The sequence below is a fragment of the Corylus avellana genome, chromosome ca9 (genome assembly GCF_901000735.1).
Source record: "Corylus avellana chromosome ca9, CavTom2PMs-1.0".
Classification (NCBI taxonomy): Eukaryota; Viridiplantae; Streptophyta; class Magnoliopsida; order Fagales; family Betulaceae; genus Corylus; species Corylus avellana.
This window is the reverse complement of record NC_081549.1, coordinates 1249439-1271485: the sequence shown is the minus strand read 5'-3', so window position 1 is coordinate 1271485 and position 22047 is coordinate 1249439. Positions and strand designations below refer to the sequence as shown.

The following is a 22047-nucleotide window of genomic DNA, read 5'->3' as shown; positions in this document are numbered from 1 at the left end:
AAAATATTTATAAATATTTAAAATACACATTAAATTATTAAGGTCATTAATAACAGTTTGCTAACTTAGACGAATTGAGATCTCTTACAATTTTTTTAAAATTTAAGATTCTTAAATTAATAAATTTTAGTCATTTATCTCATTTAAGCGTTTAAAATAAGTTATATTTTAGCATTTAATAAGAAAGTTATGATTCAATTATTTTAAATAAATTAAATGATATTTCTTCCCTACCGAAAGAAATTTCTGTCATTTATGTTTATATTTATATTGAGAGAGAAAGAGAGAGAGAGAGAGAGAGAGAGTTGTCGGTTGGATAGCGATGAAAATGGAAGGGTGGGATCAAAGGTCTACATCTGGTCCCAATAGTCCTGCTCCTATACAACTGACATATGCCTTCCCTTTCTCACGCCTCCTCCTGACTTCTTTTCGAGTACTATAAATCTCATCTCTATAAAAAATAAACACAAATATTTGCAGCACCCAAAAAGAGAAGTAGGAAGAAACGCCTTCACTTTTTTGTTGGCACCGTAAAAGAGAAGAATAGAACCTAATTACATTACACCACTCCCTTCACGCCTCCCTAATTCCATCCGTCGCCTACTATCGTTTTTCTTTGTGGTCCAACCCACTCAGTCCATATAACATTGACAAATTTTTGGGTTCGTCTGAGGCAAAGAGACAGAAAGTGGAGGCCAAAATGGACTGGAATGGGAACTTAAGACCCTTTGTTTCTCGACCAGAATCTTCTTTAAGCTTCCTCTACAACTATAACTACGACCCATTTCCAGGTAAACTCATCACTCCCTCTCACTCTTCACTGTTTTCTCAATCACGGTCTTCTCTTTTTTTTTTTTTTTTTTGTTCTTTTTTTGCTTGAAAGACTAAAGCAAGTGTACTTTACATGCATATGCTAGCTAGCCTCTTAATTGATCTTAATTATCTGCTGCTCCTCCTCCTCCTCCTTTTCTTCTTCTTCTTCTTCAATTTATATAGTTAATTTCTTGTACACTTAAAAATGCTTTGAGGGTTATGAAGTGTTAAAAAACTTAATGTTATAGAATCAGGGTTTGAACTTATATCATCTGCTTTAGTACCAGAGCACAAGTTTTAAGTTCGAATCCAGAGATATGCATCTCATATTTGAATTAAATATTTCATATGTTGCACTTCAAGTTGGGTGATTTAACGGGAAGGAAACAAGCTAGTAAAAAAAAGGGCATGTAAGAAAAGCATTATCTTGAGCTTTGGTTTGGTAATTTCAGGAATGGAGGTGAAGCACCCGGCAATGGTAGTGGAGTCTGGAGGGCAGGGGATGATGGCGGGAATGGAGAAGAACAGCAACTATGGGAGCTGCCTACAGGATAAGAAGAAGCGGCTGACGAGCGATCAGCTAGATTCACTGGAAAGGAGCTTCCAGGAGGAGAAAAAACTGGACCCTGACAGGAAGATGAAGCTTTCCAAGGAGCTCGCGCTGCAGCCTCGCCAAATCGCTGTTTGGTTCCAAAACAGGCGCGCCAGGTGGAAGGCTAAGCAGCTTGAGCACCTATACGATGAGCTCAAGCATGACTATGATGTCATCTCTAGGGAGAAGCATAAGCTTCAAGATGAGGTGCGCGCGTCTAATTTCCATCAAATTAGTCATACACATTCACATGCAATCTGCATAAAATAATCAACTCTTTTCTTTTCTTTCTTCTCTCTGTCTAACTTTCTTTTATCTTATTAATTTGTACGTAGCTTGAGAATCTGTTTTATATTCCACCCGTTTTTTTTCTTACCCACTTGTTGATTGTCACTTAGGCACCTTGGATAGAGCATAGGGTTAACATCTTTATATATATATATATATATATATATATATATATATATATATATAAGAACAATAATATTTGAGCTTCATATCGTATTAAAAAACTTTTTGAAACAAAAAAAAGAAAAAGAAAAGAAACAGAGTCTGAAAATGAATAGAGGAGACAGGATCTGATCCAGCTGGTCCATGGGAGACATTTCACCAACTTGCTTGCATCTTTTGCTGTATATCCAACTAAATGAAAACAAAACTTGGTGATCCCATTCCTGGTATTTCACTGTTGCTTGCCTGAAGTAAGTACTTACAGACACTCCTTCGGACGGGAGTGGGGGGCTCCCAATGCACAATAAAAACGGACGCGTGTAAGCTAAACGTTAAATGCATCTTCGACATATGTCAGACATGTTTGTGTGCGCCCTGAATCTAAAAATAAAAAATAAAATTAATCATAGTGTCAGATTATGTTTTTTGTTTTTTGTTTTTAAATAAACAATATCTTTCTTAAATCATTAAATGAGAGGGAAACCGTGACTAAATTAGCAAATCATTTGAATACTAGTTAAAGTTTTCTTCCCAATTAATAAATTAGTTTTTTTTTTTTTTTTTTTTTTTTTTTTTTTAATGTAGTTTAAAGGGAAACCTTGTACATAAAAATATATATATATTGGACTTTAATTTTTAAAACAAGATACTTGTAAGATTTTATCAAGTTTAGGGTATTTTTGTTTTTTTTCTAAGAACAAAGTAGAGATCGGGTTTACATACTGGTTTTCAATTTAGTCAATTTAATAAGTAATTTTATGCGGCTTATTTGTATCATTCTAAAAATGATGTGGCTATTAAAATTATCATTGGGCGTTTGATTGATCATTAATTTTAATACTATATCATTCTTAGTAGAATACAAGTAGAATATAAATAAACCATCTAAAATTACTTCAATTTAATAATTTATAGCGAATATAAGACTTTTAACTAAAGAGTTGTGTAGACATGTCCAAAAAAATAAAAATAAAAAATTAATAAAAAAAATTTTTTCATGTCGTTTTTGTTAATTAGAAAAAGTGCAGTAAGATATATATTTTGAAATATTTTCTGAAAAAAAAAATTATATATGTATATACACTCGTTACCATATCCTTGTCTGTGTCCCGCTTTTCAAAGATTTGTCAGTGTCCCATGCCTTTTAGCTTGCTTTGCCAGCCCAAAGCCGCCTCCTTCCGCTTCATAAACAAGACATTAATCAAATATGTACGAACAACAGCAAATGTTGGGAAAAGGAAAATCAAAGCAGATTTTTGATTTAAATGTTTTTTTTTTTTTGTTAAATCATCCAACACAGCAATTAAGTCGGTCTGTTGGTGCAGGTTATGAAATTGAAAGCCATGCTAAGAACAGAGCAAGTGGCGAGGAAGCAAGTCTCCACAGGGTACACAGAAATCTCTGGGGAAGATACAGTGGAGAGCACGTCAGTCGCCATTAATGGCGCCTCTCAAAAGCAACGTGGAACGACGACGACCAACCAACCCAATGCAGAGTGCAACTATCTATTCAATATCGTCGAGGAGTACAACCCTGTACCGCCACCTTACTGGGGCGGTGCTCTGCCTTCTTATCCCCCATAAAACCATAAAACTGTGCTGTTTGGTTGTTCATAATCTGATCTTTAACAGAGTTTGTCTGTCTAGGTTAGTAGGGTGAGAGAGGAAGTAGTTTGCTGTCTGAGTGAAAAGACACTGTCGTCTGATCCTGAAATTTTCTTGATTACTCGCATATGATATGATGTACGTTCTAATTATTGTAGTTGTTGTTGCTGTTATAATGCTGATGATCATTAGTTCCTTGGTTTTTCTATTGTTTTTGCTTTTTGGTGCGTGATGTGATGAATGAAAGAAGTAAACACTTGGATTAACCTCCCAACTTTATTTTTGTGCAATAAAGAGAATATCTCGAATACACGCTTGAACTTTCTAGACAACTGCTACCATGCAATAGAGACAATTCATTGCACCATATCTCCATTCCTGAAAGCTAACGGTGTTACACCGTCTGAGAGGTTAGAGTTCTGGCCTAGCTTCGGGGTTTTTTATGAATATTTTTACACCTATTTATCACACTTATTTTACACTAAGTAACTGACTTACCACCCATTTTATAAAGATTGATGTAGTATACTTTAAGTGAAACACTTTTTTTTTTTTTTTTTTTAAAGTTATTATCATAAAAATTAATTTAGAAAACGTCATCAAGGGGACTTCCCTTGTCTGAGCAGGAGCACAGCCGAACAAGGGCCCGCTTCAAACAGGAGAGTTTGAGCTCAGGTAGGGCCCCTCTCTATTGGCCCCGTACACCTAAACCCCGGCCCATGAAGCGGGTAAAGAATTTGAAGTTCAAGTGAAACATCAAGTATTTTGTCAAAAAAATTTCACCTGAACCCCACCCCACCGACCCCAGTACCCTCTTGAATGACACCGCGGGCATCAAGCTGAAACGAGGTTTGGCAAAGCTCCTTAGCAAAGCATGCAGCTTTGCCAAACAAAGCCTTCCCTTTATTCTTTGTTGTTGTCTATCACCATTTTCCAAAAGAATTAACATCAAAATATTCCAATTTTTTTTAGTTCTTATATCACATCATTCATTTTTTATTATTATTTAAATAAAAAAATCACTACAAAACAAATTTTTTTCATTTTTTTTATACCAAATATTCTTACTTTTTTTTTTTTTTATATACATCAATCTATATCAACTATAGCATCTAAAAAAAAAAGCTTTGTCAAACAAAGCAGAGCCCTTGAAATAGGCAAAACCTAATGACACATTTGCAATGCCTTCATTTGACTACCTAAGGTTTAAACTAGATGATTAATGTCGTGTCGGAAAGAACAGAATTCTCTCATAAATTGGAAAAGATTCATTTTACAGTTCAAGTTTTGTTGTGTTAAGTCTAATTGTACACGTAATACCACATCATTTACAAATTTTAAATAAGGTGACAATATATTGACCATATAACAACATATTTTCCATTAAAATACTCTAAAACAGAACCGCAAAGTAAAGATATTCTCCTGTGATCAGAAGAGTAAAAAAGCCGTCAGCCTGTCACCATGCCAAATGAAACCGCTTTGTTTAAAAACATTTTTTCCTACATTTTGTTTTCTATTTTTAGGACAACTTCTCGTCTTTATATCTAGTCAGAAGAACACATAGATTACTTGTTTGATTTTACAGCATGTGAATCAAGGGATCATTTCTACATGGGCATCAACACAAAATCGTATTTAATCATCCAGCTACCTCAACACGACATCTGAACAATTAGCAAGCCCCTAAACCCAAGATAGTGAGCTTTCACATACCAGTGCGGCAGTACATTCACACACAGTAGAAAAATTGTAGAATTATAGTTACTCTCGGAAATACTCAAATTCAGCAAGATAAGCAGATATCTCTTCAAGAACAAGGTGCCGGACATGCGATAAAAAACAGAAATAATAAATGATTCGGCCCCACAAGGCTAATGAACTCTTACAAAACATTCAAAACTGAAAGGTTATAGAAACTGTTTAGTCCAGCGGCTCAACGCTTTCCACCACCACCTCCAAGTTTAGGACCCTTTCCAGCTCCCTTGGGAATGCTACCCTTAACCTGTGACTTCTGTGACTTGGACATTACTTCTGCCTTCTTTGCCTTCTTTTCATCTTTTGTTTTTTTGATCCTTTCCTTGATTTCACTGCACAATACATTCAATTCGTCAAAATATCCATATGACAAATGGTCAAGGAACCAGTAAAGGAACATTTAAGATGCATATGACATGTAGCAAGAGCTGCACAACAACCGACAACCTTATAACAAAGTGCAAGGAAAAGCTAAGAGAGAAAGAAAAAAAAAATGTAAAAAACAATCTAAATGAGGAGAAAACACACCGCAGAGCAGCTTCCCTGGCAGCATCACGGACTTCCGGCTTCTCAGCTCTCTTCTTCTGGATAACCTCTAAGGTGGCACCAACTATGGACCTCGAATAAGGCTTCTTGGTAGCACGTCGCCTCTTCTTCACAGCCTCTTGGGCAATATCCTAAGCATGTCAAGATCAGTGTCAGAAACCCTTTTTTTTTTTTTTTTTTTTCAATTACTAGGTGCAAATGTAATTTTCATATGTTTCAAGAAGCAAATGTAATTAGTTTTTAGGTGCACCGCTCTTAGTATGTACAAATGTAATTAAACATATGTTTACCACCAAAGGGATCACCCTAATTTTCATTTGTTTTCAAGATGCCAAGCGGAGGCACATTCAATCAATTCAGCATCAAATATCATAATAATGTGTCTTTGTTCTTTCTTCTTTACCAGGTATACACGAGAAATAGATGATGCATCGAAACATTTGAGTCAAAAAGTAAGATTTCAATAACCACTGCCCAGGAGCTTTGCGGGCAAGAATCATTAATTACACTTTCAATCCTAATATCAACTTTAAAAGTTTAAAATTCCAATAACAACTGTCCGGGAGCTTCATGGGCAAGAATCATGGAGTACATTTTCAATGCTCATATAAACTAATCAACCTATTTCTTGTTTTGAATTAAATAATAGATCTAAACTCAGTTATTAGCAAATCCTGACCTAAGAGAAAGAGATAGAAGGTGCTATATGTAAAGATCCCAAATGAATATAAATACGTAAATCATTATTAATATATATACACATGCATATTTATGAATATATGTATCAAAGCTTTCTCACCTTCTTATGCTGCTTCCTGTACATGGCTGTCCAGGTAAGCTTCGACGGCTTCAATCGGTTGTGGAAATACCTCTTGCATTTCGAATTAGCAAACAGGAAAACCTGATTGGATTAACAGAAAAAGGTCCTTATTTTCAATAACTAACCAGAAATGAATCAAACAATGCTCCCAAATTGTTAAATCAAAAAAATTACCTGAGAATCGGCGCGAATAAATCTAATGCCTCTTCCCGGGTATATCTTGGCTCCGCTGAAACGACAGAGTTCCGTCCTGGTATTCCAAAAGCATACATCAATTGACAGAATATCAAACAACAATAAGGACCATTCGAATAATCCATCACAACACAATCCACATTTGCACGAGCAATTTTACGCACAAACTCATGCATTTAGAAGTTCATCCAAGAAAAATCTTCAAATCGATCGAAAACATAGCTAATACTGTGATTTATGCGTTTCAATAGACGAGAGAGACGAGAGAGAGAGAGAGAGAGAGAGAGAGAGAGAGGCGTACTTGAGAACCATGGCTGCTGGTGGTCGTGTGGCAGATGCAGAAACCCTAGAAGTCGAATAGAAGGAGATATCGACATATCGTATATATATGAGGAAGGTGAATAACTAAGCCCTTATATTGGCAGAGAACCACGAAAATGCCACTGTGAATTCTCATTCGGCCCAGCGTGTTCTCATTCAATCAGCCCGCGTATGGTTCAGATGGGCTCACTTGATTTCCATCATCACATGTAGATTGGAGCGGCCCAAAAATAATTAAGGGCTCATTTGACAACACCTTATAAGCATTATTAAAAAAATTCTAAAAAATATGTTAGCATTGATTTCATATACAACTTTAAATCATAACCTATAAAATAGATTTTTTTTTTTTTTTTTTCATTTCATTTGAAATTGAGAATATCATATTCTACATAGAAAATACTCCAAACAACTTTCATCTTTACGCTACGTTTATCACAACCAAAATACAAAAAAACACAATTTGAAAGCATTACCAAACGAGAAAACTTTCACTTCCTTTATGTCACATACTCACGATACATATGGTAAGAGTAATGCTATTTTCCGTTTGAGATTGCGCTAATAAACTTAAAATGTGCTTTCTAGTACATAAAAATTTGTAGGAAACAAAATGAGTTTGTTTGGTAAAAAAAAAAAAACTTAAAAAACACTTTGATGAAGAACTGCATCTTGAAAAAAACTTTGAAATAACGCCTTTGCTAAAAATCGCTTTTAGGCTCTATTTCCTAACGCAATTCCAATTTTATTTTTAGTAAATTCTCATATAACTGTCATAAAAATGGTTGACATGCAAGTAAAAATTAGCCATTAAATCATGGTTTGTAATTTTTATTTTTTATTTTTTAAATAAACCTTATTCAATTTATCTCATGGGAGTCCAATTGATCTCAGAAAAACCATTTTTCATAATGGCATATATGCTCCCTTGATGTTGATGTAGGCGACTCTTCAAGTAGTTCATCTTTTTTCTTTTATTTTTATTTTTATTATGTAAATAAGTATAGCTCATCATTTGGATTGCTTAAAAAAATTGTCAATCTAATGGCGCTTTCTTGGTGGTCAAATCAAGAAGATACTCGATTGGGCAATGCTCCTTTTTTCAAATAATTTGATTGAGCTCTCTTGTATTTGCTTTTATTTGTTTTTTAGCAATACAAGAGCTTTGTATTGACTTCATTGGACTTTTTGTAGGAGATCGACCTCCCGCTCCTTAAATATCTATTTTAACTTTAATAAAATTCAGGACAAAATAAATTGGATTGTAGGAAGATTTTTTAAACCCAATTTATAAAAGTGATAAGCGTCCCTTATCATATGAGAACTGTATATGTTTATTTTTTTATAGTATAAGGTTGTTGTATATATTTTTTAACAACATTACAAAAACGGAACGTGCTTCTCACATACTCAAATAACACATGATATTTTATAGGCTGTGTTAAAAAATTTATACAGTAAAAATTATTATTTAGGAGCCCATATGCCTCTACACGGTAGAAAATTGCCAAAGTTTTTCAATTAATAAGAGAGGAGAAATGCTATTTAACATTTTCAAGTGTATATCTTTCAATATTATTATTTCTGTGGGACATTAATGTTCACTTATTTTATTTTGTTATTTTTAAAAATAAAAATAAAGAACAAAAGAATAAAGAAAATGCTAAAAAAATGGGAAATAAAAAGAGAAACACGAATAAAATAGAAAATGAAAAAATAAATAAATAAAGGAGGGTGAAAGCACACAAAGGTGGAGCAGTAGTTCTTCTCATTATTTCTCATGATGATGATGATGACGACACCTCACTGATTCCCAAGAAAGCCCCCATCGATCACTTCAGCCTGTTAAGAAACCCTAAATTTACAGCTAGACAAAACTCCGGAAGCAAAGAGAAATTTCGGTCACGTCTCTCTCTCTCTCTCTCCCTCTCTCTCTTCACATTCTTCCCAACCAAGACCAAAGCCCTAAATCCCAAGGCCAAAAACCCTATATAGATTTGGTTAAAGATCGCTAAATTTTGAAAGGGGTTATGGAAAGGGAGGAGAAGAAGAAGCAGCAACGTTGTTCTTCGGAGGATGGGAGTTGCGAGAGCAGCGATTACACGTCGGAGGACGAAGGCACGGAGGACTACAGGCGTGGAGGGTACCACGCGGTGCGAGTCGGCGATACGTTCAAGAGCGGTCGCTATGTCGTCCAGAGCAAGCTTGGCTGGGGCCATTTCTCCACCGTCTGGCTCGCTTGGGACACCCGCTTTTCGGTAACTCTCTCTCTCTCTCTCTCTCTCTCTCTGCTTTTTTTGGGTGATCTTCGTGATTGATTGAATGTAGCCTGTGAATGAAAAGCAGTGAACTTTGATAGTTGAATGCGACTTGGTGTGGGTTTGTAAGATTGTGATTTTTGAGAATAGTAGTGTTTAATTGATCTTGTTCGTTTCTGGGTTTGTGTTATATTTGGTTGCCGAGAGAAAATTTTAAGAGAAAAGGTGAACTTTTAAATTCTGAAAAATGTTTCATGTTTTGAGACCCAAAAAATGCTATTGTTTTGTTAGTAACTGAATGAATGGATTTTTTCTTTCCTGTTTGTTTTATGTTAATTTGCGAATTGGGGCAGCGATATGTAGCTCTGAAAGTGCAAAAGAGTGCCCAACATTACACTGAGGCGGCCATGGATGAGATAACCATCCTGCAGCAAATTGCTGAAGGTGACCCAGATGATAAAAAGTGTGTAGTGAAGCTTTTGGATCATTTCAAGCATTCGGGTCCCAATGGGCAGCATGTTTGTATGGTTTTTGAGTACTTAGGAGATAATCTTTTGACCCTTATAAAATATAGTGAATACCGGGGTATGCCCATTCATAGGGTGAAGGAGATTTGTTTTCATATTTTGGCGGGGTTGGATTACTTGCATAGACAACTCTCTATCATACACACTGATTTGAAGCCAGAAAATATATTGCTAATGTCAATGATAGACCCTTCTAAGGATCCCAGAAAGTCAGGTGCTTCACTCATTCTTCCAAATAGTAAGGATAAGTCTGCATTGGAGTCTGCAGTTGGGAAGGACATCAAGACATTAAATGGGGATTTGACTAAGAACCAGAAGAAAAAGATTCGAAGAAAGGCTAAGCGAGCGGCTCAGGGTTGTGCGGACAAGGAAGTTTCTGTGGAAGCGGATGCAGATCCAGAATCATCTAGTGCTGTGGAGTCTTCTCCTAGTGCGAAATTGAATGTGGGTTCTGTAGAAGACCATCCTAATAGTTCTGCCGGGACAAATAGATTGTCAGATGCTGATGGAACGAAGGGCACTGGGCTAGGAAATCAGGCTAGTAAGAGAGGAAACCGCTCCAATAGGCAGAAGCTGTTGGCATCAGTTGAACTCAAGTGCAAGTTGGTCGATTTTGGGAATGCATGTTGGACGTACAAACAGTTCACGAACGACATTCAGACAAGACAGTATAGGTGTCCAGAGGTGATCCTTGGATCTAAATATTCTACTTCAGCCGATCTTTGGTCCTTTGCTTGCATTTGTTTTGAACTTGCAACTGGTGATGTACTCTTTGATCCTCATAGTGGCGACAACTTTGATAGGGATGAGGTATGTTTGTTATTCAATTATTTACTTTTTTTCTTTTTTTTTTGCAACATGTTATATGGACTGCATCCCTTTTTTTTTCTTAGCTTTTTGCTTTTGTGCCATGTATATGTTAATTTCATCTCTGCTCCCCTGCCCCCGCCTCTTTCTCAATATTTTTTGCCATTTTTTTGAGTACTAATGGAATGGTCAATAATGAAATGAGTAGGAGTTATGCAATTTGCACAATCCTCTAATTGCTGCTGTATTTGTAAATTATACTTCTAGAAGATAGGGGTTGTAGGTCCTGTGTAAGATTCTAGCATTATTTTTGTTCTCCACGCGATTAGTGAGTTCGCAAGTAAGAAAACATAACAAATATCTTCCCCACTTAAAGATTCTAGCATTATTTGGCGGAGTAAGGCCCCCTTTAAAGTGACTTTCTTTGCTTGGTCAACCGCTTTAGGTAAGATCCTCACTTTGGATAACTTAAGAAAGAGGCAGATTATTATGATAGATTGGTATTGCGTTTGTAAGAAGAGTGGGGAACCGCTGATCACCTTTTACTTCATTGCGAGATAGGTAGTGCCTTATGGAACTCTATCTTCGGTTTCTTTGGTTTAGCATGGGTCATACCCCATCGAGTAATAAATCTCTTCGCTTTTTGGAGAGGGCAGTATGATAGTCTTTAAAGTGAAACTGATTGGAAAATGATCCTGCCTTGCTTGATGTGGTATATTTGGAGAGAAAAAAACGATCGAGAACAATGGTGGATGCCTTTTTCTTCAATACCCTATTTCAATGTATGGTTGTCTATTAGCGTTTGCATATTTCTAGTTTTCATTTTTTTTTTCCTTTTCTGGTTAAGTATTTTTCTTGTATACTTCTTGTGTACTTGGGGTTGTCCTTTGCGTTTTAATGAAGTTCGTTTACTTTTATAAAAAAAGAATATTAAAATTATTATTTTCTGAAAAAATATTTCAGCCAAGATTTTCAAATATAGAAAACAGGCTGATAGTGTCGAATAACATAATATTGCAAGTGATTTTATCATGTGGTTTTGCTGGACAAGAATGCTAGTAATATTGCAATAATGCATTTGCAACATGTCGCTAACCATAATAGCAATTTGTCAATACAAACAAAATCCTACACAATCAGTGTCAACACTGATGAAGTAGACTTTAACCAAGTTTTCCATGCTATATTATGCATACAGACACTTTCATGATCTCTTAGATTCAGAACTCACACAACTTATTCTCAATCTTGACTAGTTCCACGGACATGTCATAACATTTCTCTAATGCTAGATAATAGAATTCTTGATTTCTTGGTAGCTCATTATAGTCACATATGTAACTTTAATTTACTATTCTATTCTGTTTATGTATGCTACAGCTGCCATGCACATGAGCAAGAATATCTAGCGGTTTGAATGCCAAATACTATTACTCTTATAAACCTACAAGTATATGATAGATATTAAAGAAGAAGAAAAAAAAACTTACCGATTCCTAGAACATGGGAATGTTGGTTTAGTTGCTCATAGTCATCCTCGCACTATTTTCAATGTAATGAAGAGTGAAGGAAAGTTAAGTGGGTGAGGGAAAATGTTGAGAGGAAAGTACTGTCTTTTGTTTGATTGAGGGGAGAAAAGCGGGGAAGGGAAGGGAAATGGAGAGATCTCCCTTCTGTCTGGGCCCAACCTTTTGTTTCCTCCCATATTGGAAGGACATGAAGAGAGAGAGAGAGAGAGAGAGAGAGAGTATCTTGATATTTGATTCTTGTGGGACCCATGATATTTTTCTTTTAAATAACTCAAGGGACGAAACTTTTCCCTTCCTTTTCCTCCCCTGCTTTCAGTCAAACATAGTGTTAGGTTAATGTAATCAATTATTGCTGAACAGTTCTGCAACTGCCCCTGGTTACATCCATAACTTTGCCTTTGGCCACAGCTTTGACTATCATTTGCAATGCTGTTGAAGGACATTTCCCAGCCTGTAATGTTTATCTCCATCAACTTTCATGTTGTCTAACCTTTCTTTACATTTAATTCAAATTAATGCTTCAGATTTTAAAACAACCCAGATACTTAAATTTGGAGGACTTTAGTAGATGCTGCTGCTAAAGGCTATCCATATTTTGTTAACTTAAAATATATTAGCTCTATATGGTACCATCTGTTGGTAATGCAACCAACTGATGAATATGAATATTATCTTTGTCAATGGTCTTTGAATCAAATGGCATCTCCTCTTCCCATAAAACAAGGGTGGAGATGCTGCTGACCCAAGCTAAAAGCTATCCATATTTTGTTAACTTAAAAATATATTAGCTCTATATGGTACCATCTGTTGGTAATGCAACCAACTGATGAATATGAATATTACCTTTGTCAATGGTCTTTGAATCAAATGGCATCTCCTCTTCCCATAAAAAAAGGGTGGAGTATGAGGTATTGGGTGCAGTCTAGTATGGGTTTTTGAGTTATATTTAGTATTTACATTTAAAATTGATGAATATAATGTGAACTTAAAAGGAATGATTGTGTCTTCTTCTTTAGTATTTGTTGTTACATTAAAATCTGAATACATTTGGGGTCCTAATCTCAATGTACTAATTTAAGACAAATTAGGTTTGCAGAATAAAACTCAAGCTGCCAAAGTATTGATCTTAACTGAGATGATATTTCCAAAAGGGGGGGAACAAAAACTCATTTGATCAAGCACTGAATCTTTAAAGTCCACTAGATTGCATATCTAGTGGGGGAACATAAACAATCTTTGTTTGCGCTTTTCTAGGATAAACTTAGTTCTCAGAGACCTAATAAAGACAAGTATATTCATAGTCCTTTTTGCTTATCCGTCATGTTCTTAGTCTGTGATATGCATGTATATAATTTACTATCAACAAGATGGATTGTGGAACTACGAAATCCTTCGTCTCTTTAAAACACTAATTATTTCAAATATTTTTCTGGATTGGATTAAAAAGTGCATTTTGACATACAATCATCTTAGCAAGCATCAGTTTGATGATAGAAGAGCAGTTTATTTTCATCATAAATAATTACTTGAAAAAAAAGCAGTATATTCTCTTGCGACAGTGTCCTTTCAGAAACAGGTTTTGAGTATTAAGAGTTTCTCCTTGGCTTGATATTGATCTTATTCATTGCTGACCTGCTGTGCTGTTGCTGCCTTTTTGGATGTATATATGAAGTGCTTCGAAATAATTTTCCATGTCACTGGATTAGAACTTGTGCACTACTTCAAACGTTTTCTTCGCATTAATTTGAAAAGTGCATTAAATTTAGTTTATGTTCTGTATATTTTTCCTTTATATGAAATTCTGTGCTACAATATTCCTGTCACTGTATTCACATGCAAACACTTCTGTATAAAATCTGTAAAAGTTTGTCTAGTGGTCATATTATATTAATGCTGATATGGTCTTATATGAGTGGTCGCATAAGCTGTTCTTCTTCCAATTCCTTGTTTCATTTTAGTTTCCCTTGAGTGGACATTTGCATTACCCTCGAGTATCTTGGTGTTTGACTGCCTGTTTTGATGTTTTACATGGCATGCTTTTTCTTTCTTTCTTTCTTTCTTCTTTTTTTAATAACATGAGATTTGAGTTTCCTTGAAGGAGGATTGATCCGAGTGATTATATGTGCTGTTCTAACTGTTCTTTCTGCCATAGATTCAGGGTTTTCTTAAGTGGTATGGATAAGTGTTCACCTGTAATACAACTTTTTTAGCTTTCAGCATATTTGACAAATATAAACTTTTTGAAAAAAAAATTAATGATCTCAGGATCACTTGGCATTAATGATGGAGCTTCTTGGAATGATGCCACGCAAGGTGAGAAAAGTATCTTTCCCATCATTTACAAAAGCTCACTTCATAAGACACTTGGGCTTAACTTCCCAAATGCCAACAATTTTTTCAGATTGCCTTAGGTGGCCGCTATTCCCGGGATTTCTTCAACAGATATGGCGATTTAAGGCACATCCGTCGGTTGCGTTTCTGGCCGCTGAACAAGGTTCTTGTAGAGAAGTACGAGTTCAGCGAGCAAGATGCAAATGACATGACTGATTTCCTGATTCAAATCCTTGATTTTGTCCCTGAGAAACGGCCCACTGCAGCTCAGTGCCTCCTTCATCCATGGATCAATGCAGGACCTCGCCTCTTGGAGCCATCTATTCCTTCTAATGAAAACCATGCAGCGGAAAGTGTCGTTTCTGAGAAAAAGAAGAGGGAGAAGGATGAAAGGGAAGCAATGGAGGTTGGTATGGGGAACATTGCCATCAACTCAGATTGTAAACAAGTCAAAGATAAACCTTCTAAGGTAGCCTCTGGTAGTTCATCTAGGTAGAACCGTGGCACACGTTTCTTATTAAACCTGCCTTGTCATCATTATCATCTTCGGCATAATTTTGTTAGATAGCCGCTGGCATTCATGAGAGACACGATTGCTTGCTTCTCTTGTTTTCGTTTGAGTATTTGTTTTGTGAATGGGCGTGGGGTGGATAGCATTTGGTTCTAATATCTCTAAGAAGCTTGAGCGAAGCAACAGCTGAAACAAAGTAGATTCTCTGATTCTGAGAAGATGCTCTTTCCATCGCATTTAGTCGCATACAACGGGACGTGTGGCATTTGTTACGACTGACTTGTTCATGAACATTGTTTATTTGAACAATTTCAATTTGACCCATGTACTGGATCCAGATTCTATTGAAAGTGTATTGATACTTTACCAAATCTTATATCTTTTCCTGAGCATATTTGAGGTGGGTTTTCCATTTTCTTTGGATCTTTTAGACTTCATGCATAATTTAGCCAAATCTGCATTATGAGCTCGCTTATGTTGTATAAGATGTTCTCAGTTTTATGATGGTCGGGTTGGGCTAGTGGGACTAGCATCTTTTCAGATTGAATTCCAGTTGAAACTAAGAACGGTTGGAATGTGTTGAGTTCCAACTAGAACTGGATCAAAGCCAAACCCATTTGAGGTAAGGTCTTTTCCTTTTTAATGATCAAAATGTCATGTCATAAAGCATGCTGTTCCAAAACAATCATTAATTATTTGTTTAAGAGCGTATGGGTCAGGTTTTATACATTTAAATTATTACAGACGTCGATTTCTCTGATTTCCAATAAGGTTAAGAAAACGACGTAGTTGCTGAGTGGGAAGTAAACCTTTAAACTTCCTACCAGTCTTCCTTCGTCCTCGATATTCATCACTAGAAGAATCACAACCTTCTTTGCTGTTGTTTGGGGGTCCTTCTCTCCCCACCCATGTGTGCTTTGCTATTGTTTGTAATGGAATCTTGCGTCTGACTAGAAAAAAACAAATAAATAAATAAAGAAGACTGGTTCGTTGTTGAAGATTTCTGTTCTGGATTATCCCAAGTCTATAAAGGGCCAAGACACAAGGATCAAGGACAACAACATATGATTAAAAGCGTGATTGTTTCAACATAAAATATTTTCGGAAGAATTAATTGAAAAAACTTTCTGCAATTTTTTTTTTTTTTTTTTGGGCTTTTGATTTACAATTTAATAGTCATCCTGAAATTATTTTTCGTTGTTTGGTATGAACTGAAAATTATTGATATTTTTATTTACAATTAATAATTTTTAATTCACTATGAGACATTACATAGAAAGTCGAAATTTTTTTACCATCTATAAATGCTTTTAGACAAAGATTTGGTGTTTTAACGTGTTCTTCTGGCTTTGCTCTCTACAGGACCTGTTTCCTTCAACTTTTTCAGAAATAACACGTGAAAGGAGAAGAAACCAAATCGAACTGTCTATCTTAGAACCTCCATGTGAGTTGTGGGAGTGGGTGTTTGTCGTCTCAATCAATCTAAACCGCCCATGTGTGCGCGGAAGAAAACAAAAAGCACAAAAGCTAACATAAGAGAACAAAACAGATGTCATTTTTATCAGCATGAGAATAGTATGTTGGAATGAGATTTAAATTATTTAATGGTATATAGTTTTTCTATTTGAACGTAATTATAGTAGCACTTTGGCTTGCTCGCTGAAAAGTATAGAATATTTTCTCAAGTTTGATTGAGTCATAATTTGGAAACAGGATTCTTTTCCGTTCAAATAAACTGGATAATATCCAATTAGTTATAGTAGTAGATGTGTATTTTTGTCTTTTTACTTTTTGAGGGAATAAAAATATTCATATACTATAATTAACTGGCGAGGGAATCCTAATTCCATAATTTGACCTAATCAAATTAAAATATTAATAAGACTCGAGACGTCTAATACCGAAAAATATATCTCTCAACTGAGAGATATAAGTTTGAAAGAGTGGAAGGAGAACTTCAAATATTCTACTTTGGGAGATGGACAAATATTTGATAAAAAGAAGCAAATAATTAACAAAGAAAGATATGCCAATTAAAGAATCAAATGCATTTATTTGAAAAATAGAAGCATGATAGAGGTGTCAGCCAGTAGCTAACACTCAAAGCAACCAGCTGCCTAATCCACACAATGATACAAAGCTGCCATTTATTGTTCCATGAGAAATTTTAATATATATTTATTTATTAGGGAGGAAATGTTGGTCAACTAGGTATTGGCCATGACTCCCCCAATGGTCTTCAACCCATTTTCCTTGCCATTTTCTTCATAGAACTTCTATTTTGGTTACCTTCTCCAATCGTTGCTAGATATCACTGACTGCTACAGAACCCTAAAAATCCCATGAACTCATGGTTGCGTATCATTTCCAGGCTAGTCTCAATACCAACGACCCCTGAGAGTTTTTTTTAACAAGAAAAAAACCAAAACATACTAATTAGCCAAAATAATCAAATATACAATTTAAAAAGTCAAACTACGATTTTACCAAACACTTATCTGCGTTTTTAAAAATTATACATTTAAAACCGTACGTTTTGAAATCGCAATTTCAAATAGACCTTAATTACGCTTTTAAAAATAGCGGTTTCATTAACTTTTTTTTTTTTTTTTTTTAATTTGAAATTGGTATTTATGAAACTGCTAAACCGAAGGGACCAAGATTTTAGATAATCCAGAGGTGGTTTTAGGTTAAAGAGAATTGTTGTACCCATTGTGATAGCGCTAGCAAAGATGACACCAGAGAGAATGAATACAATAAGAGATGCCCTCTTAAGAATTGTGATCATTTTTCTTATAAGGAACTGCCCCCAGAAGCCAGCACAAACAGACACCAACGTCAGGTATACAGCTGCAAAAAGTTAAAGGAAAAAAAAAAAAAAAACATTACAGAGATGGAACACAAAAAAATAATGGCAGAAATATTTCAGATGTTGAGAGGTATATATATATACCGTAGGGAATAGGGAACCTCTTGAGCAGGTAGAATTCCACTACGGATAAGGACGACGAGAACATCATCACAAATGTTGCTGTCGCACTCGCAACCTGCGAATAAAAACAAAAGTTAAAAGTTTGTCAAGTTTTCTTGCTGCTTCATCATTACTACTTTATCAAAATTATGAGACTGTAAGAAAATATTACCACAAATAGTAGTGATATTCCGCCAACCGACTTGTTTAGTAAGCACGTTGGTGTTAAAATATTATAAAATATTATTTTTTTTAATGTTTAAATATTATTTTAATAATATTTTAATACCAACGTGCTTACTATTTAAACACGTTGATTGGCCAAATATCACCAAACGACGTGTTTAGTAAGCACGTTGGTATTAAAATATTATAAAATATATATTTTTTTAATGTTTAAATATTATTTTAATAATATTTTAACACCAACGTACTTACTATTCAAGCACGCCGGTAGGCCAAATATCACTACTCTACCACAAGCAACAGGATTTCACTAACAACAAAATTTTCAATATGAATAGACAAAATTTTCAATATGAATAGAGAGAGCGAGGGAGATATTCTTTTAACCATGTGATTTTTATCAAACGAGTACAAACGAACTTTTTAATACTTTTAGGCATCTCAAACGTAATTTCAATCAAACCCTTCTCTCATTTCTTCCCAAAAAAAAAAAAAAAACAAAAACAAAATAAATAAATAAAAAAAAAAAACAGAAAATCTCAAAGTATATATTGATATTGAAGATATAATTATTAAACCTGGGGGATGACTCCAATCTCTAGGAGAAGGGGGCCTAGAATGAATCCACCGCCGGAACCAAGAAGGCCCCCGACAGTGCCTCCTAGGATACCACAGAGTGAACAGAAGGCAATGTGGACAGCAGTCCATTCGATGGAAGCCTCGCAAATGCATTCTGTGTTGCCGGTGCTCATCCTCTTCTTCTGTTCTTTGTATAGCTTCACTGATTCATATCCAAACACCCCAAGTGCAATGGGAAACTGACACAGAAGCAACCAAGAGTTGATGAGATTGACCCCACATCAGAAAAAAAAGTCAGAATAGTAGGAGAAATCAAAGGCAAGTGTGTGTCACCTGCAGGCAGAACAGCACCCAATACCATGCACTGCAAACCTCTACATCATTCTGCAAAATAAATTTATAACCATAAAGACTCATAATTTTTTACACCAAAACCCGACGAGCTGTTAAGAAAGAGAGTACTTGCCTTGATGATCTGCAAGGCGAGGAAGGCAACCCATAAAAGTAGTAGAACAGAAATCATTTTCCACCTAAGGTTGAAACATAATAATTGCTGAAAGATATAGAGCATAAGATCAGTTGGTCTCACCAAAGAGGATTGGGAAACTTCAAAGATGATAAAGTAAACTTTTGCTCACCATTGGAGATTTCTCTTCTCTAGGTATTAACGGTTCATACTGTGTATCAATCAGAACTGAAAATTACAAAAAAAAAATAAAAAAATAAAGTTTGACTTAAAGCCATTCACAAATAATTCATGAAAAAGGAATAAATACTTTGGCTTCTGTTCTGTATGTGCTGCCTTACGTTCGCCACGAGAGTTAACCACTGTTTCTTGTCGATTGACCATTTCTTTCTGCAATATTTTTTTTTTCCCAACAATCATTACCACAAAAGGAGCCACTTTTGCAAGAAAGAGTACAACAGTATATACTTTACAAATCATAGAAACTGACCTTCAAAATAGTCTCTTCCTTCCACATCTCGAGTCCCTTGAAAAAGGACCTTGACGAGGTCCCTGATCATAAAAAAGAAAAAAGACGTCAGCAATAATTTCTGCAGATGGGAACAGAGCAGTAAAAGAATATTGTTGATTTTAAACAGACCCATGAAGAGGATGATGATGAGAACAGTGATAAGCCAGTATGGGAAGACAACACTAAGCGCCACGCCGATGGTGATCCCAAGCATAAGCATAGGCTGGAAGAGAAGGGCAAGATCGTAGTCTAGGATTGGCACTTCCTTTGTTGGATGTGGAACTCTTATATTGTACCAAACTGATGATACCGATGCCCCCATTATCATACCTGCAACAATTCCATGTTACAAATATAATTCTATAATTATAAAAGTAAAGTAAAATATATCACAAGAATTATACAATTGGTCATCCCATAAAAAGTGGTACATTTTTTATTTTTTTGGGGGTCAGAAAAGGAAAAATAATTGATTTCTGGGATCAATGGAAAGGCGAAAAGCGGAGAGACCAATCACAGAAATTGAAAGGGACCAATTGGAACAGAAAATGTAAAGGAGCAGGTTTCAGCCGCCTTTTCAGCTATTGTAGTTACCGTATTTGACTAATTAAATTTATTTTACTGAAAGTCATTAATCCATTGAAACACCATATTTGAGAGAGAGAGAGAGAGAGATGAAAAGGAAGGAAGAAAGAATGTGAGACCAAAAAATGGAAGGAAGCTTACATTTAGAAAGCGCAGCAGCAGACTTGGTATCAAATCCAACAATCAAAGTAAGCATGGGAACAAAAATGCCTCCCCCTCCCACACCGCCCACAGTTCCACAAGCGGATCCCAGAAATCCAATCAGAGTCACCACAACAAGTCTCCAATTACACTCTAATTCCTGCATCCAAAAAAGAAAACCCAATAAGCAAATATCATCAATGCCCTCATATATACAATTACAAACGCATATATTCGTATTTTCATGTAAACACGACGAAAGGGAAGAGAATAACAGAGACATACGGGCCAAACAGCATCGGTGCTGGATCCATACGAGGAGGAGTGGAGCAGCGCGGAGTTCGGAGAATAGTCTGGATTATAACCGCTAAAGTCGCTGATAAACAGGACAGAGAGAATAGCCACAGAGAAACCAGAAAGGAGATAGAGCACGAATCCCCTTGTCGCCATTGGCGTTACCTCCAAGAACTACCACAACAATTTTCTTTTTCCTGAAACGCCCAGATGCCTGGTTTCACTGATTAAATTATTCAAGAGCCTATACAATCATCAACTGCTATATAAAAAACTGCTGCGTCACAGAGAGAGAGAGAGAGGGAGAGACAGAGATAGAGAGAGACAGAGAGAGCGAGAGATACTAGGTTGTCGTTTATAGAAAATACTAAGCAGGGGGGAATTACATGGTGGCTGGCTGGGGATGTTTTTTCTAATATTCTTTCAAAAAATATCTCCCTAATCTCTTAAAAATTAATTTTTTTTAGTTTTATCTCCGAAATTTCAAATGCTTCCGCCCCTGCAAGTAGGAGGTGATTTAACATGCATCGCAAGCACAAGAGGGCAGAGCCAGACCAAAGACCGAAATCAAATGAGGTTACTAAATACGATAATGTTACACGTGGCATGATAACAGTGGTGGTGTGGATGTTTTACAGATTTTTTTTTTTTGTTTAAGGAAAAAAAATCAAGTTCACGTTATTCTTAAAATTATTGTAATTCAGGGTATAAATGAGTCAAATGACTCTTAAATATATAACTAATATTACTCTTTTCAAATATGCCATGACATTAATTTCTTACCAAATGTAAAATGGAAATAAATTACTCTTTATTTCAAGTCAATAATTAAGTGAATAAGAGCAAATAAATCGCTTAAAATATTTGTGTCTCTTATTTTTATTTATTATTAATATTTTCTTGGTGTCACTGTCAAAGCCACCGGCTAATAACGGTGGATTTGGGGTGGACAAGGCCACCCCGAGGCTTGGTGGAGGCCGCGGCCACCCTCTCCCCTCTCCCCTGTTGCCATTGGAGGTGGCAAGGCCACCCTCGATGACCTTGGGGGTGGTCGCACCGCCCCCGAGGCACCTCGAGGGTTCACCCCAAGGTATTCCGAGGGTGGTGCGACCACCCCCAGGTCTTGCCAGGAGGTGGTCGGCTACCCCTTGAATTCTAACTGATTTTTTTTTTTTTTTTAATAAAAAACAAATTTAAGGGTTAAAATAAACTTTTTGAAAAAAAATTGGTTTTTTTTTTTTTTTTAAAGTTG

At 35.8% G+C, this 22047-nt stretch overlaps 4 protein-coding genes across 4 annotated transcripts; 2 read left to right on the top strand and 2 right to left on the bottom strand.

The window, feature by feature from the left end:
- Positions 1 to 462: 462 nt before the first annotated feature.
- Positions 463 to 3661, top strand: LOC132192309 (homeobox-leucine zipper protein ATHB-22-like). The gene is made up of 3 exons (XM_059607604.1): positions 463 to 791; positions 1266 to 1612; positions 3181 to 3661. The coding sequence occupies exons 1-3, from the start codon at positions 701 to 703 to the stop codon at positions 3436 to 3438; spliced, it is 696 nt and encodes a 231-aa protein (XP_059463587.1). The 5' UTR covers positions 463 to 700; the 3' UTR covers positions 3439 to 3661.
- Positions 3662 to 5201: 1540 nt separating this feature from the next.
- LOC132161876 (large ribosomal subunit protein eL24-like) lies at positions 5202 to 7148 on the bottom strand. Its single transcript, XM_059572088.1, has 5 exons — positions 7080 to 7148; positions 6758 to 6833; positions 6563 to 6664; positions 5746 to 5894; positions 5202 to 5549 (listed from the first exon to the last, which is right to left on the bottom strand). The coding sequence occupies exons 1-5, from the start codon at positions 7088 to 7090 to the stop codon at positions 5396 to 5398; spliced, it is 492 nt and encodes a 163-aa protein (XP_059428071.1). The 5' UTR covers positions 7091 to 7148; the 3' UTR covers positions 5202 to 5395.
- A 1713-nt stretch (positions 7149 to 8861) lies between these two features.
- Positions 8862 to 15482, top strand: LOC132161875 (uncharacterized). The gene is made up of 4 exons (XM_059572086.1): positions 8862 to 9357; positions 9711 to 10694; positions 14486 to 14533; positions 14622 to 15482. Exons 1-4 carry the CDS (start codon positions 9130 to 9132, stop codon positions 15045 to 15047), a joined length of 1686 nt encoding a protein of 561 aa, XP_059428069.1. The 5' UTR covers positions 8862 to 9129; the 3' UTR covers positions 15048 to 15482.
- Positions 15483 to 17089: 1607 nt separating this feature from the next.
- LOC132191838 (sulfite exporter TauE/SafE family protein 4) lies at positions 17090 to 21150 on the bottom strand. The gene is made up of 12 exons (XM_059606951.1): positions 20787 to 21150; positions 20502 to 20661; positions 19905 to 20105; positions 19755 to 19816; positions 19606 to 19654; positions 19437 to 19492; positions 19265 to 19351; positions 19132 to 19182; positions 18798 to 19037; positions 18016 to 18109; positions 17772 to 17912; positions 17090 to 17456 (listed from the first exon to the last, which is right to left on the bottom strand). Exons 1-12 carry the CDS (start codon positions 20949 to 20951, stop codon positions 17374 to 17376), a joined length of 1389 nt encoding a protein of 462 aa, XP_059462934.1. The 5' UTR covers positions 20952 to 21150; the 3' UTR covers positions 17090 to 17373.
- Positions 21151 to 22047: the final 897 nt, after the last annotated feature.

Excerpts from the sequence above, each read along its gene's own strand:
- LOC132192309 (XM_059607604.1), top strand. The coding sequence starts at position 701 with ATGGACTGGAATGGGAACTTAAGACCCTTTGTTTCTCGACCAGAATCT. Across the intron at positions 792-1,265 it reads TAACTACGACCCATTTCCAG|GAATGGAGGTGAAGCACCCG; the intron begins GTAAACTCATCA and ends TGGTAATTTCAG. Across the intron at positions 1,613-3,180 it reads AGCATAAGCTTCAAGATGAG|GTTATGAAATTGAAAGCCAT; the intron begins GTGCGCGCGTCT and ends CTGTTGGTGCAG.
- LOC132161876 (XM_059572088.1), bottom strand. Across the intron at positions 5,895-6,562 it reads ACAGGAAGCAGCATAAGAAG|GATATTGCCCAAGAGGCTGT; the intron begins GTGAGAAAGCTT and ends TGACATGCTTAG. Across the intron at positions 5,550-5,745 it reads GCCAGGGAAGCTGCTCTGCG|TGAAATCAAGGAAAGGATCA; the intron begins GTGTGTTTTCTC and ends TGTATTGTGCAG.
- LOC132161875 (XM_059572086.1), top strand. The coding sequence starts at position 9,130 with ATGGAAAGGGAGGAGAAGAAGAAGCAGCAACGTTGTTCTTCGGAGGAT. Across the intron at positions 9,358-9,710 it reads CTTGGGACACCCGCTTTTCG|CGATATGTAGCTCTGAAAGT; the intron begins GTAACTCTCTCT and ends GAATTGGGGCAG. Across the intron at positions 14,534-14,621 it reads TTGGAATGATGCCACGCAAG|ATTGCCTTAGGTGGCCGCTA; the intron begins GTGAGAAAAGTA and ends CAATTTTTTCAG.
- LOC132191838 (XM_059606951.1), bottom strand. The coding sequence starts at position 20,951 with ATGGCGACAAGGGGATTCGTGCTCTATCTCCTTTCTGGTTTCTCTGTG. Across the intron at positions 19,038-19,131 it reads GGGTGCTGTTCTGCCTGCAG|TTTCCCATTGCACTTGGGGT; the intron begins GTGACACACACT and ends CTTCTGTGTCAG. Across the intron at positions 17,913-18,015 it reads GAGGTTCCCTATTCCCTACG|CTGTATACCTGACGTTGGTG; the intron begins GTATATATATAT and ends AACTTTTTGCAG.